The sequence below is a fragment of the Crinia signifera genome, chromosome 5 (assembly GCF_055691185.1).
Source record: "Crinia signifera chromosome 5, ASM5569118v1, whole genome shotgun sequence".
NCBI lineage: Eukaryota > Metazoa > Chordata > Amphibia > Anura > Myobatrachidae > Crinia > Crinia signifera.
In genome coordinates, this window is record NC_139221.1 from 139,950,406 (window position 1) to 139,966,235 (window position 15,830).

A 15,830-nucleotide genomic window follows, 5' to 3' on the forward strand; every position below is an offset into this window, starting at 1 on the left:
CAGGGCGCAGTGCAAATGTATTGAAGTATTCTGCAAAAGAGGCTAAATATATCACTGGAACAGCAGATAAATCCTCTTTATGAAACAAAACATCCCATGCTAACCTGAAAAAAAGATATCTACATAATGCAACTCTATGTTTAACAATTCTTTTTTTTTATTGAATGCAATATCTGCATTTTTCAAATGTACATTCATTGAATAATTCTGCAAATAATAAAAATAAAAATATTGGTAGGCAATACAAAATGCTGATTTACCATACACGCTGGATAGAACAAATATACTCTGTAAATTAAAAATAAAATCTTAGAAATGTAAAATTTCCAAATATTTATTTTCAATATTTGTTTTCTTAACTGAATCATGATAACTGCTAGTCTAAACAATCTGGGAGTGTTATGCACATAGATCTGGTCCATTGACTACAGTAATTCAGGGTGAATATAAATTCTCTATAGGAAACTGCATTTGTTGCAACATTAAAATCACTTACCTATTAATAGTTAGCACATATTATCCATTAAGTGATTGGAAATTGTCTATTACATCTATGTAACGCAATATGTGTCTGAACATATAAAAAGTTTAATTCTAAAATCATTTTGAAACATAATAGTACTTTGGGACATTAAAACTTTCGGCGATGGATCTATTTACTAAGGTGTGGGTCTTTTAGAAGTGGAGTTTTTGTGCACCAATTAGTTCTAGAAACATCTAGATAAAAGTAAATTAATATCTGATTGGTTGCTATGGGCAACATCTCCACTACTATAAACCCTCACTTTAGTAAAAATACCACTGGGTGTAAAAATGCACCAGGACCCAAACCTTTTTTTCAATATATAACAGTTAACTTTAAACTGTGTTTTCTTAAACTACATGAAAGTGTCTCACTAAAATGAATTATATTATTGATTATTATTGAATGTATGCATCATCTGTGATGCATGAAAAGTTATATCAAAATACAACTATTTTATTATAAGCTTATTGGGCTTAATTTTTAATATAGTTTTTACTAAAATAACATTAAAATGTACAGATTATTTTAGTATCAACTAAATGTACTAATGCGCATGTAGAGAAGAATTCACTAAATTCTCCTCTAAGCCCTTAATAACTTTTTTTTTGTAAGATTACTTTTTCTATACTTGTAATGGGAAATGAGACCCACTTCAATAAAATATAATTGTATAAAAAAATATAGCGAGCACTATGACAATATTATCAAAAGGACCATTTTAGGGTTTCCATTTCACCTGCAGAATTAGACACTGTCATTGTTACATATGCTGCATGCAAGACTGGTTGTGAATAATTTCCCCAATTGATCACTCCATAGGAATAAATGTCACTTACCTGGGCCCAAGGACCAGTGAGCAGTGATCTGCTGAAGTGATCTGTAACTCTTGGCATTTGCTTAATAACTTGAACTACTTTGTAGTCCCAGCCAGCACCTCACTTTACTGTACAGATCTGGGAACTGGATCACAGCACAAGCACATGGTCAGATGACCAGAGCTCATGATCATTGGTCCTGGATACAAGTAAAGGTGCGTACACACGTACAGATTTTCTGTCTGATCTATCTGGTGGGAACAAAAACCTGGAAATGTCTAGGAGCATATGACAATTACAATTTTTTTTTACCAAACACTTTAAAACAGACAGTGCTCAGTCAGACAAATTGTTTAAATCATTCTGATATAACAAATTTATCAAAGCATATATTTTTTTCTGTTTTCCTGCATTTGGGTGGAAATTTTTGATTGTCATCTGCTCCCATACATGTCCAGGTTTTTGTTCCCACCAGAAAGATCAGACAGAAAATCTGTATGTGTGTACGCACCTTAAGTGTAAGCAGAGTTGGGAAAGGATGGTTTAATGAGGTGACATTAGAGAGTGTGACATTTGGAGAGTGTGGCATATTCACAGCTACACTCGCCAAGTATATATTGCTTTTTCAAACCATGAGAAGCCTGTAGAGAGGAATGACAGAAACAGAGCTTTCGTACCAGCTTTGTCTCTGCATGTGGCATTTGATATATCCTTCTGATGTATTTATATATTGCATTGTGAATTTGGGGAATTTTCTCACATCCCATCCATGACTGAGATGCAGAGTGTAAAATATTTACCCCTATTTGCTTTTCAAGCAATATTAAAATATGTATATTTAGCTAACAATATTGATAGTGCAGATAATTTAATAGACAAATGTGAATCATTTATTATCTAATTTGCCCTGCAGCAAGCAGCCGATGGCAGCACTCTGTTATGAACAACAGAAAACAGGAAGGTTCAATTTCTGCTACTTTATCTATGCATGTGAATATACTCAAAGACAAAAGGGATATTTTAGTCATTTAATGTGCATTTAACTTCATTAACAAATGCATTAAATATAATAGTTATAGTCATTACTCATTGTGATATATCTCATGTATAGAACCAAATGCACTAAGGGGGTTATTCTGGTTGACATGAAGCGCTGCTTCGTACGCAGTGCTGCATGTCATTTTTTGCCCACCATTCCTTATGCCACCACCCCCCCATTCGTAGTGCAAATTCCCCCGCACGGCTGTGAATGGATATTTAGCATAAACATCCATTCACAGCCTATGGGGAAACACCCACATCATTCGATGGTCGCCGACCATCAAATGATGTGCAAGGTGCACACATATCTAAGTGACTCTCAGGTCACTTAGATATGCATGCACAGTCGACAGGAATAGGGCGGGCAGCTGACATCTGGTGACGTTAGCTGCCCACCTCGTTACCATGCGATTTGCATGGGAACGCCCAGCATTTTCATGGGAACGCCAATAAAACACTGGGCATTCCCATGGGTGAATCCCCTGGCCCACCGCTCCACTCCAACAATGTTTGGTGCATGCCATGCGTGCATGTGGAGTACCGAATGAACCAGAATAACCCCCTAAATATAGACAAAATAAACTGCAAAATGTTATATATACAAGTATACTTTACATAATTAATTGTTATTAAATGAACATTTAATTGAAAACAACAAGACACACCATTATTTACCATGGTGCATCATTATTTTGTAGGTTTATTGCATTTTATTTTTACCTTTTTGTGCATTGACATTACTGGTTCTGACATATACTGCATGCTGTACTTGTTACAAACTATTCAGTTTGTATCAGTCCTGTCGTTATCAAATACACTCACATACAGTATCAAATCCCTAATGAATAGTAGTTGTGTCTTAATCAGACTGGATATCATGATATTTTCTACTACTGCTGTCAAAGGTATCTTGGGATGTCAGGTTATTTACTTTGGAGAGGAAATTGCTAATTAAAATAGTTTGTTATGGGTTTCATAGGAATGTGGAAAGGTTAGGTTAAAGAGAGCAAATCATTTGAACCATAAAACATGCCTATTTCAAAAAAGTAATCGGTGTCCAGATTTCAAAACTATAAAATCCAATGACATGCCCTTTACATAGTAGACCTATAAAAATACCCATTTGGCCACTTGAATAAAATCCCTTTCCCATCATCTTCCACAATATGACCTTCTATGTTTATATTTATGCAATTAGAATTCCAATTTCATGTCTTTCCAAATTGGCCCAATGGGTGAAATGAATGAAAGAATTCCTGTTGTAGTTGGGTAAAGTCTTCTGCTATGAACAATTATAATATACATTATCTCTTTCAGTCTGAAACTGGGAACATTGTCCTTCACTGACTTGGAATCTCCATTAACAGCATTTTTCTTTGCTTAACCTTGGAGGCAGTGATAAATATATTTTCTAAAGCTTCATAAACTACATACAATTTTTTAACCTGCTGTTGTGTATCACTGATTTGATCTGTATAATGCAGGCCTGGCCTGTACACTCCTGAAACTGCTTTTACAGAACTTTTATAAACAAGGTGTCACAGTGTATGTTTTCCCACAAACCAATATCTTATTGGGAGAACCAGAACTTGTTCTGTATAACACTTTTTAAGCCTGGTTATTCTGTAATTAATCCAGTTAACTGAGTTTAAAGAACTAGAAAATACAGTAGTGATCCTGTTCTGTGCATTAGGACATCAAGAGTGTTCAGCAGGCAAATACAAAATGAGCAATCATTACAAAAATGGTTTAATCAATACAGATGAGAAAAATAAATGCAGACGGCATGATTAAATTATAGTGTATTGAATCTAGGGATACTCAATAGACAATTAGAGGGGAAAAAAATGAAAGCACACACACAAGTGCTCAATAATAACCAAAATAAAGATGAAAAACAACCCAATTGAGAATTAATTGGAATTGTATCACCATGTATAAATGTCCATAGATAATTTCTCAGCGTCCCCATGCAGAGAGATCAGATGGTTGAATGAACAGTCTGATTCCACTCTAGAAAGACCCCCATGCCTCATGACAATTGTCATGTATGTTTTGGGAGATATATAGAAAGACAAAATAGTGCAGATGGCCTTTTAGCAAAAGTGTATTTAATATACAGTTGCACTTACAATAGGTAGACAATAGAAATAGCACAAGACTGATTACCACTGGCAAAGCAGCTGCTGGTCAGAAGGTACCAAGGTGCAATCCCCACTCCAGAATGGGAGGTTGGTCCTATGCAGCAAACCATGCTGACATGGCAGTAATACTCCTCAGATGGGGTAACAGTCAGGCATCCATTACACACAAAGTTGCTTTTATGCATTCCAATGACCATCCCAAGGGCGTAAATCAATTTTTGCAGTGGGAACATAATACAGGTTGAGTATCCCGTATCCAAAATGCTCGGGACCAGGAGAATTTTGGATAACGGATTATTCCGTATTTCGGAATATTTTAATATTTCAATGATGTATTTTGAAGTATCTTGCATTTATGCTGTATAAACACATAATATACACACAGATATATTTTATTACCACATAAAATACACACAAACATATTTTAATTGTTCAAAAAACAAGGTTTCAAAACGTGAAACAAAATGTGTGTACTATCTCAGCACTGAATTTGAATGCCAAGCAATCATTGTCTTGCACATATATAGTGCCAGTTACATATCATGTCCCCAGTGATGCTGTTACATATGTCCCCAGTGAGTTTTTAGCAAAAAAAAATTTTTTTTTCACTTTCTGGAATGTCCGTATTTCGGAATAATTCGGATAACGGATATTCGGATACGGGATACTCGACCTGTATAAATAGACACACAATAGTCCTATTAAAGAGCTTATGTGTATGGTTCCATTTTTTTTACTCTAACAATGGTTTAATATCAATTTGATCTCACTGCCAGGCAGTCTATTTCAATTAAAATGAAGAAAACCTTAGAAGCAACTTGAATCTTAAAAAGTTTGAATATTTATGTATTAGAATCAAATTACTGAAAAATTCACTTGACTTCATGGAAGTCATTGCCAGGAAAAACTGCCATTTTCCACTAATACTGAAAAGATTAATAATGCATTACATGTTATACAGGTATGTAGGTTTACTTTAATCAATAACAAATCACAAACTGGGTACTAAACAGTGGGCATATATGCTGTGCTGCAAATATTTAGAAGCCAGGAATCTAGGGGTTATTCTAGTCCATTCTTTCTGACAAAATCCTTCTTAGATGGACAAAACCATGTGCACTGCGGGTGGGGCAGATGTAACTTGTGCAGAGAGAATTAGATTTGGGTGGGGTTTTTCTTCAAAGTGAGATCTATATTGAAGTGTAAAATCATGCAGTCAGTATTTTCCCTGCACAGAAACAAAATAACTCACCCAAATCTAATTCTCTCTGCACATGTTACATCTGCCCCCCTGCAGTGCACATGGTTTTGTCCATCTAAGAAGGATTTTGTCAGAAAGAATGAACTAGAATAAACCCCCTAGAGATGCATTGCAGCACTTTACTCAAATGTAATTGGGGCCCGATGATAAAAGCCCCTTTCACATTGCAGTTTTAACACGGCATATTGCCGATTTTTAACTGCTTTAAAACAGTACCAGCTGCAATATGAAAGCTCCACAATCAATTTACCGGTTACAAAATACCGGTATTTTAAAAAAGTGTTAAAAGCAGAATCCTACAAGTTTCTGAGCCGTTTTTCCTGCAGTCTGAACAGCTCAGAAACAGTATTTGCTACAAATGATAACCACACATGATCCCCGCCCACAAGCAGGAATTTTTTTTTTTAAATGACATTGTATGGCTTTCTATGGTTGAAACGGGTTGAATCTGAAGGTACAAAAATGGTATTGAAACTGCAATATACCAGTTATAACATGCAATGTGAAAGGGGTTTAACTGGGTTTTGACCCATTTAAAAAAAGTTTACAAAAACGAGTTGTAAGCAGGTTTTTTCAATGTGAAACCAGCTTTACTGTGTTGATCCTGAGTATGGCATTCTCATATAGTTCTAGGGAAAGATGGACCTTATGATGTCCGCAAACATGTGACATTTTCCCTTATTTCATGAAATTAGTACTTTTATTTACCTTCATCCATTGTCCCATATGGTTACTACAGTATTGGGACTGACATAATTACTGTATAACGTGGTGAATACTTGTGTTTTTTATCCTTTATGTTAATGTCATTCCTATTAAATTAAACCATTCAGGTCCAACTTCTAGTCAGGCTCAAAAGCCCGAGCACTAGTAGCAGATCCAATAGTGAGCCATTTTAAAATAAGAACATTAACTTTCAACATTCAATGTAGGCCATTTTTGAATTAAAAAAACATGGACTTCAAAGGGTTAAACATCCATAACTTGAGCATTGTATTAAATACATATAGGAATAATCAGTGATTTTGATTGCACACTTCAAATAAAGCATTAGGCTTTTTATTTATAATGTGGGATAATAAAAAAAAATGGGTGATTAAAAAAAATCAGGATAACATTTTGGACCATTAATTAGAAGATATGCCATAAGATACACTATGCGAGCTGGGCACAGTGGGCACTTTCTTTGTTGAAATAGTAATTTTATGTAAAGCATTTTTATTTAAAAGTAAGTCTATGTAAAGGAAGTAATGGAATTTAAGATTAAAAAAATGCTTTAATTGTGCAAATGATATAATTTAAGTTTAATGAGTTATTATTTAAACATTTGTGAGGTATAATTATGAGAAAAAAAATTATATATACTTATGTAAAATTTTTATACATTGGGTTCCATAAAGTTGGACAAAATTTTAGGCCAAATGTACAAGGAAAAGTGTATTTATGTGTTTATGGGGGAGATTCTAGTTCATTCGTAAGGGGGTCTGCGCATGCGCACTAATAAAACATTGGTCCCCGTGTGAATGCAGGCTAGCTGCAAACAGACCTGAATAAATTCCAGATGGTGCATTTAACACCTATTTCACCCCGCACATGCTGAGGCTGTATACTCATTGCATGTACTTATATTGCAAAAAGTAATGACAAAATAAACAAAACAATACACTGAATACATACAGTGGTACTTGTGTACTAGCACGGCACCCATCGCATCACAGACCATATAGCATGCGATGGTATGCGATGCAACGCGATATCGGCCGATGTTGTGCAATGGCATACAATTTTAAAATTGTATGCCATTGTATATGGCATACAATGCCATACAATGCGATGCGATTATAAATTGTATAAGCACCCTTATGGGTGGTTACAATGGTTAAATGCACCCCCACCCCCAAGTATAAACATGAACCCAAAGCGTGGCGAGCGCAGCGAGCCCGCGAGGGGCGGCGGTACGCGTCCTACGACCTTTTCATAACCCCACTATCCACGTCAGCGTGGAGTTGAGAATAGAAAGTGTGGCGAGCCACACGTCCCCTCGCGGGCTTCACAGGTATCCGCATCCCCTCGCGGGGCTCGCTGCGCTCGACACGCTTCGGGCTCGGTGGCTCACTGCGCTCGCCACACTTTCTATTCTCAACTCCACACCGACGTGGATAGTGGGGGTATGAAAAGGTGGTAGGACGCGTACCGCCGCCCCTCGCGGGCTCGCTGCGCTCGCCACGCTTCGGGTTCACGTTTATACTTGGGGGGTGGCGTGGGGTTGCATTTAAGCATTGTAAGCACCCATTAGGGTGCTTATACAATTTAATATCGAATATGAGTTAAAATCGCGTCGCATCGCATGCCATCGGGTGTATGGCATGCGATGCGATTTGATTAAAAAATCAGGCGACTAATTATCGGGACGCCGTGCTAGTACACAAGTACCCACACAGTATATGACTATATGTGTGAGTTTACATCACAGAACACACACACTAGACAACTTAATAATCAAGTACAGTGAACATTTTAAACATATATCACTTTTAATAAACAAAAGTTAAAGATACAGTAGTGATTTTTTCCTCCTCATATTTCTTTCCCTAATAACTTAAGACTTTCAGGGGTAGATGTATGAAGCAGTGATAATGGAGGAGAAGTGATATAATGCCTGGTGATTTATCACCAGACAATCAGCCCCTAACCCCAGGCTGTAACTTAACAGTCAGGAGCTGATTGGCCGGTGATAAAGTACAGTACCAGGCACTTTATCACTTCTCCCTTATCACTGCTTCATATATCTACCCTTCAGTATGGTATTCTACTTCTGATTTTACCAATAAAAACAGCACATTGAACCATGAGACCATGTTATGAATGAATCAAGATACACACTACGGCAATCCCACCGATGCGGACAGAGGCGTACCTAGATAATCGTGGGCCCCATAGCAAAAGATTGTAAGGGCCCCCTATTTAGTAACTGATGGTGATAAATGTATGCAAATCATATACTTAGACGGCAAAGATGGGCCCCCTTCAGCTCTGGGCCCCATAGCAGCTGCACCCCTTGTACCTATGGTAGTTACGCCTTTGGATGCGGATATTGATGATATGATATTATTCTGTGCAATATTGTCTAGTGTGTTTGGCCCTTTACTTTTTATCTATCAATTATCTAAAGCAAAATCTGGTTTGCAAAACACGTTTCCCCAAATCCAGGATTATTTTGTCAGCTATGAAACACTGAAATTTGTGAAACTTTTTACTTTTCAAAACCACTTTACTGATCTCTAGTAGCAGAGTTGTGATGTCTACAAATATGGAGTTTGTTTCTTTAAACTGATATGATAACCAGTAGATTTTGGAAAATAAAACTATTATTGTATTCATTAAAAGCAAAGCATAGTTTTAGTTTAGCTGAACTAAATACATAACAATTCTGAAGGGGAATTATACAATGGATTCATAACTGATAACTTTTGATAAAATTATTGTACAATGTTATAACTGGTGAATGCATTGCATTTTTCACCACAACTTTGAATATATATTACATTTTGGGCCTGATTCACTTGCTAGGCTGCGTATAATCGATGAACTACCACTTTCTAATACAGCATGTGTTTATTTATTTTTTTTAAATCATATGAAAAAGAGATTTGATTTCTAGATATAATTTCATGTTTTTTAATTATATAAACCTTTATCTTATAAACTATCCCACAATTTGTTGTATGTTCTTTGAGTCACTAAAAATGTAATAACGTTATTCAAATATTACATGGTTATGAATTGGTTTAAATGATATAATTAAAGAAAAATAGAAGTTTAATAACATTGTGGTATATGATGCAAATAGTTGCAAATGATCCTCCAATCCATTTGTGAGAAAGAGTGAATTTTAGTTTTAAATACTCATTGGACATCATTCATGGGTGGGGCTTGTGGCGAGATGCCAACTACAGTATCTTAAACTTGAATGATTCTGGACTATCAGGACATGCACTTTATGTAATTTTATTGTTCTGATGTCCTCACAAAGATTATAATTCATGTTAATGTCTGTGTAACTTTTAACTTTGAACCATTGTACTATTGTATTATTATTTGACTAGCTGACCCGCCCGGCGTTGCCCGGGAAAACCTTGGGTTTTTTTTATTTCCAAAATTGCTGAAAAATGTAATCTTACAGTATGCTGTGCCAAAGACCTAAGATTGTAATTTGTTGTAGATTTCACCATAATGTTAGAATGTGTTTGCATTGATACTCAATGACGGCAATGAATTCAGGTGTGGTGGTGTTGTTTGAAACACAACGATCCTGAGTTGATAACTTGTATGTGTTGATGAATTCTACATCCACTCCTGAGATTTAGCACCTATGACATAGCCTCCAACATCTGAGGGTCAGAAATCGGTACAAAATCAGAAAGGGATGTGGCCACACCTCCATTTCTATACTTTCAATGGTACAGTTTCTAGGATGTGTAAATACAGGTGCTGAGTGCGTGGAGACCGGGGTTGGCATTACTTACCGCGCCATAATTAATAAAAAATTCAACGTTCCCTGCCACTCCCGCTCCCCTCACCAATCCAGCCTGCAGCAGTCTCTGAGGTCTGGAGATCTGTAAAGCACATGCACCGGTCATCTCTACCAGTGGGCAGCCCCTGAGTGTGGGAGCATGTCCGCAGGCCTGGCCACATGAAGTCATAACGCGACGCAGGCTACCAGCACAACACTGCAATGCACCACTGGGAATGGGTGCAATGGGCCAAATTCTTCCCTACACCCGCCGGGCCAATCCACCGATCCAGCCATCGCAATCATCAATGGGTGCATTGATAAGGTTTGGAGTGTAAGAAGTTGAAGAATAAGACTGAGATAAAGATTTTCCATGTTAAAGTGTACAATTGACTCAATAAATCATGAAAAGATATAAGTGTACATAGAAGTACAATCAAGAAATGAAAGTAGGATTAAAAAATAAGTTCTGATTCAAACTCATAATTGTTTGGATGGGGGTGGGTTGTGAAACAAATCTATAGGTGGAGGGGGATATGGATATTGTGGGCATAATTGGTGTTTGGTACACCTACAGGGGCTACTCATTTGATGGGATTTTCACTACAGTGTCATGGTCACAGTGTCACCATAAGGGGATTCCCAATTCGGGTCTTTTAGGAACCCTTTACAATCCCGTAGGTCTCTTCTCCTTGAGCCTACGGTCTCCCTTAATAATAGTCAATCACTGAGGGAGACCATAGGCTTTAGGAGAAGAGACCAACGGGATTGTAAAGGGGTCCCTAAAAGACCACCTGAACCCCAATTGGATTTCCCCCTACGGTGACACTGTAGTGAAAATTTCTCATCAACTGGGGACCCCCTGTAGGTGTACCAAACACCAATTATGCCCACAATATCCATACCCCCCTCCACTTATAGATTTGTTTGGCAACCCACCCCATCCAAACAATTATCAGTTTGAATTAGAATTTATTTTTTAAACCTACTTTTATTTCTTGGTTGTACTTCTATGTACATATATTTTTTTCACGATTTATTGAGTAAATTGTACACTTTAACATGGCAAACCTTCATCTCAGTATTATTCTTCAAATTCTTACACTCATAACATTCAAACGAATACATGCAGCGCTCATGCCCATCGACCAAACATTATCTATGAACCAAAAGAGTCTGGGACACCCTCAAGGCAGAGCAGTGCCTAACATACAACTGACAGGGTGAGTGCAGTGTACCCACTTTGTATTGATCAAGGGGTGCATTGGCCAGGACAAAGATTTCTCAGTGCAACTGGCTGGGGAGCGCAGTGACAGGCTGGAGGACTGGAGAGACGGATATGCGGAAAAAAGAAAAAACGGTACATTAGGTACAGTTTTTATTTGCTGGTACAGACTGTTAAATAAACGTCAATTTTTTATGTGTTCTGTGTGTTGTACTGTTTTTGTTTGTGTGATGTAGTGTATGTGGTTGTGTGTGTTGCATGTATCTGTCCAATGCGTAAGTGTGTGAGGTGTACTATGTATATACAGTATGTGTATGTTGTGTCTTTGTGTATATGTGCAATGTTTAAGTGTGTGTTTTGTGTATTTTGTACTGTTTTTTGGGTGTGTGTTGTGTTGTTAGAGGTATGTTATGTGTGTGTGTGTGCTGTGTGTATCTGCCCTATGTGTAAGTGCGTAAGGTGTGCTACGTATAAATGTGTGTGCCGTGTGTATCTGTGCAATGTTTAAGTGTGTGTGTTCTGTGTATTGTACTATTTTTGGCTGTTTGTTGTAGTGAATGTGGGTGTATGTTGTGTTGTTAGAGGTATGTTATGTGTGTGTGTGCTGTGTTTATCTGCCCTATGTGTAAGTGCGTAAGGTGTGCTACGTATAAATGTGTGTGTGTGTAGTGTGCCGTGTGTATCTGTGCAATGTTTAAGTGTGTGTGATCTGTGTATTGTACTGTTTTTGGCTGTGTGTTGTAGTGAATGTGGGTGTGTGTTGTACTGTGAGTGGTGTGTTATGTGTGTGTGTGTTGTGTGTATCTGCCGAATGTGTAAGTTTGTGAGGTGCGCTACATATACATGTGTGTGTAGTGTAGTGTGCTGTGCCTATCCTGGCAATGTTTGTGTGTGTTTCTGTATCTGCACAATGTTTAAGTGTGTGTGTGTTTGTTGTACTGTTTTTGGGTGTGTGTTGTAGTGTATATGGGTTTGTGATGTACTGCATGTGGTGTGTTATGTGTGTGTATCTGTCCAATGTGTAAGTGTGTGAAGCTCGCTACGTATATATGTGTGTGTTGTGTACTATGTGTGCGTATATGTGGTGTACTGTGTGTGTGTGTGTGTGTGCACGTGTACAATGTGTACATTTGTGTGTGATGTGTGGTCTATGTATATCCTCATTTATTCCTAATTGTTAAAAGTCTCCACCATAGTGTTAGAATGTGTCATTCATACTCAATGACAGCAATGAAATCAGGTGTGGAGTTGTTCCTTCGCAACGGTTTCCCAGATCGTCGATCCTTTTCCCAGATCATCAATTAAGGCAAATTAAAACTTGTGTTTTTTAAATTTCTAAGTGAAATTTCCCAAAAACGGCTTCGAGGTGCACACCACCGGGTACAGAGGTATCTTGTTGCAGAATTTGGTGGCTCTGAGTGCCACGGTGTGTCCGCAATGCAACGGACACGCACACACACACACACGCACACACACACGCACGCACACAGACTCTTCAACTTATTATATAGAAGATGAACGGTTTGTGAACCTGGCACCTGATGCTTCAATAAAAACATTAAAAAAGAAGTTTAATATGATTTTAGATAAATTCTTTACATTTTATATGCAGCTGTTATTTATGAATATATTCTCTTACATGTTTTCATGCAGTTGATACAGACAATAAGTGCAGTGGACAAAGATGAGCCCCCTGGTGGACAAAAATTCTTCTTCAGTTTAGCATCTGTAAACCCAAATTTCACAGTCCAAGATAATGAAGGTACAGTATGCTTATAAAAGTGAAAATTTTGTTAATAATATTATTATTTGCACATTGTTAGCAAATAGATTTATATTTAGGAAGTATTTTTTTGGACATAAAATTAAGATTGAGGTTTAAAAATAGACACTACAACAGCTAATACATCTGCACTGCAATTAGCAATAGTGTATGTTAGGGATACAGTCGTTTGGTTGACAAGCATAAGGTCGACAGTTACTAGATTGACATGGTGAAAGGTCAACATGGGACAAGGTCGACACTAGCATTAGGTCGACAATAGCATTAGGTCAACATGTGCTAGATCGACAGCCAAAAGGTTGACATGGGGTTTTTCACTGATTTTTGATCCAACATGTGCCAACAAGTGGTATTTCATGCCCTCCCATCCACTTAAGCATGGTGGGAGAATAAAATAGTGTGCCCAGCGAAGCGTGGCACTAACCCGGAAGCACATGAGGGGACACGGTGCACTTTATCCTGTGTCCATGTTGACTGTCGACATTCGGGTAAAAAAACTGTGAAAAAACCCATGTCAACCTTTTGACTGTCGACCTAGCCCTGGTCGACCTAATGCTTTTGTCAGTCTAATGACCTGTCGACCGTGTCACGTGTTGACCTTTCAGCATGTCCATCTAGTAGTGTCGACAAAATGACTCATACCCGTATATTATGTTATATGGATCTCAGTTATTTTCTGGGTTTTTGCTATTTACTTTTTTTTAAAATACAATACCCACCTTTCTCTTGGAGGTTTTAAACTATTAAGATTAGTCTGCATATATTGCTATTATGATATGTACCACATCTTTAGTCACTGAATGTGATTAAAATATATTAGTCTACTTTCACTATAATATGCTGCAGTAGACATCAATCCTCAATAGCATGATGGAATATAATACTTCTGGGGACTGCTAGACAGTTCTATAACATTCAGATGAATATGGTGGGATTTATTAATCTCATTCTTAGAAAATAAGGACTACAGATCATCACTACAAGTCAAGTGTCACTGCCTCACATTAAAATTTAAAGTGATATTAACAAACTGAAAGAAAGTGAAGAGAAACCTGTTCTTTGTCTCAGTAGAAAACTGGTGCCAAGTGATCAGAAGTAAACCATGTAAGAAAATAAAGAGTACAGGACCCTCAAATGTGCCATTGAGAGTTAATACTGGAAACGTTTTGCTTCTTAATCATATTTTATTGTGACAAAATTGCTTCATGACACTGCACTGATTAATTGGCTATGCAAAACATCTATCTCTTACTAAGCAAAATCAGACTCAGTCACATGCAGATATAATAGTGTTTCATATTGAATTAATCAGTAGAGTCTCCCAAAGTGATGTTTTTTACATTGCGAATATGTTGCACATGCAAGCAAAAAAGACCATTCACAGTTGCTCATTCGCATCAGGCATTTAAAGCTTCATGCTATATTTAGACTTGGTCACAGGTTCTCAAAGTTGATCCTCAGGACCCCGCACCATGCATGTTTGGCAGGTCTACTCATAGAATCAAGTGAAATAATTAGCTCCACCAACGGATCTTTTTGTGTCCGTCAGTAATGAGTTCACCTGTTAGGTGACCTGGAAAATGACCCCACATGTGTGGGGTCCTGAGAACCAAATTTGAGAACCACTGGGCTAAATGTATGAGGTAATTATCTCCTAAATATTATCTATATTAAGGATAATTGAATGTCTGTGTGTGTGTATGGATGTTCCACGATAACTCTCAAATGCTTTAACTAATCGTCTTCAAACTTTGCACACTCACTTTTCTAATCTATGTTCAAAGATGGTTTAATTGGTCCACCCCTTAAGAGGGTCTATGCTATTTATGTTGTTTTAATGCATTGCAATATGTTATAGGAAAGCTTATGTGACTTTTTTAATACAACCAGAGCTGCTGAAAGTGACGCCGTGCCCTGGTAAAAAAAGGGGTGTGGTCAGTAGAGGGGCATGGTCAACTGGATGGGGACACGCCCTTGTAAACAAAATTTTGCAGGCGATGTGGGCTGTGTGTCAGCGCACAGGCTGTTGCCTCGCTCCCCCACTCAGCACATAACACTGGGCAGCATGTGCTGAGCGGGGAGAGAGGCTGTGCTGCTGCGGCAGCCTCAGCTCTCTACTCCACTGACCGGTCTCTGCAGCAGGAGAGGGGGCGTGGTACCCAGGCCCCTCCATCAGACCCGGGCCTGGGTAAAAATGTCCTGCTCCCCACCCTCTTGATGGCACTAAATACAACACAATAAACAGGCCCAACCTTGGCAGGTTTGCCCCAGAAGTACCCACCACAGAAAGGGCAGTGGCTGGCTCCTGCAGCAGCCCCTGCTCTCCTGGGTCTGCTGCTGCAACTTTCAGCTGTATGAAGCTACTTGGAGAAGTTCAGTATTGCTTGGGGGGGCTCAGAAATGCTCAGGTTTACCGGTGCTCAGCCATTCGTCTATTTGGGCATTCCTTTGTTTGGATGCCCGAACACACCAATGGCCAAGTGCGACTGAACCTACCCGAGCGGCCATGATCCTCCTTAAAC

General features: G+C 38.1%; 1 protein-coding gene across 2 annotated transcripts in view; it reads left to right on the forward strand.

Moving 5' to 3' along the window:
• Positions 1-15,830, forward strand: part of LOC146080614 (cadherin-10-like) — a 397,974-nt gene that overhangs the window by 368,927 nt on the left and 13,217 nt on the right. For both annotated transcript variants that reach the window (XM_083188085.1, XM_083188083.1), the window contains one exon: positions 13,179-13,287. In XM_083188085.1, the coding sequence (XP_083044211.1) occupies positions 13,179-13,287 (109 nt within the window). The remainder of the gene's footprint in view (positions 1-13,178; positions 13,288-15,830) is intronic.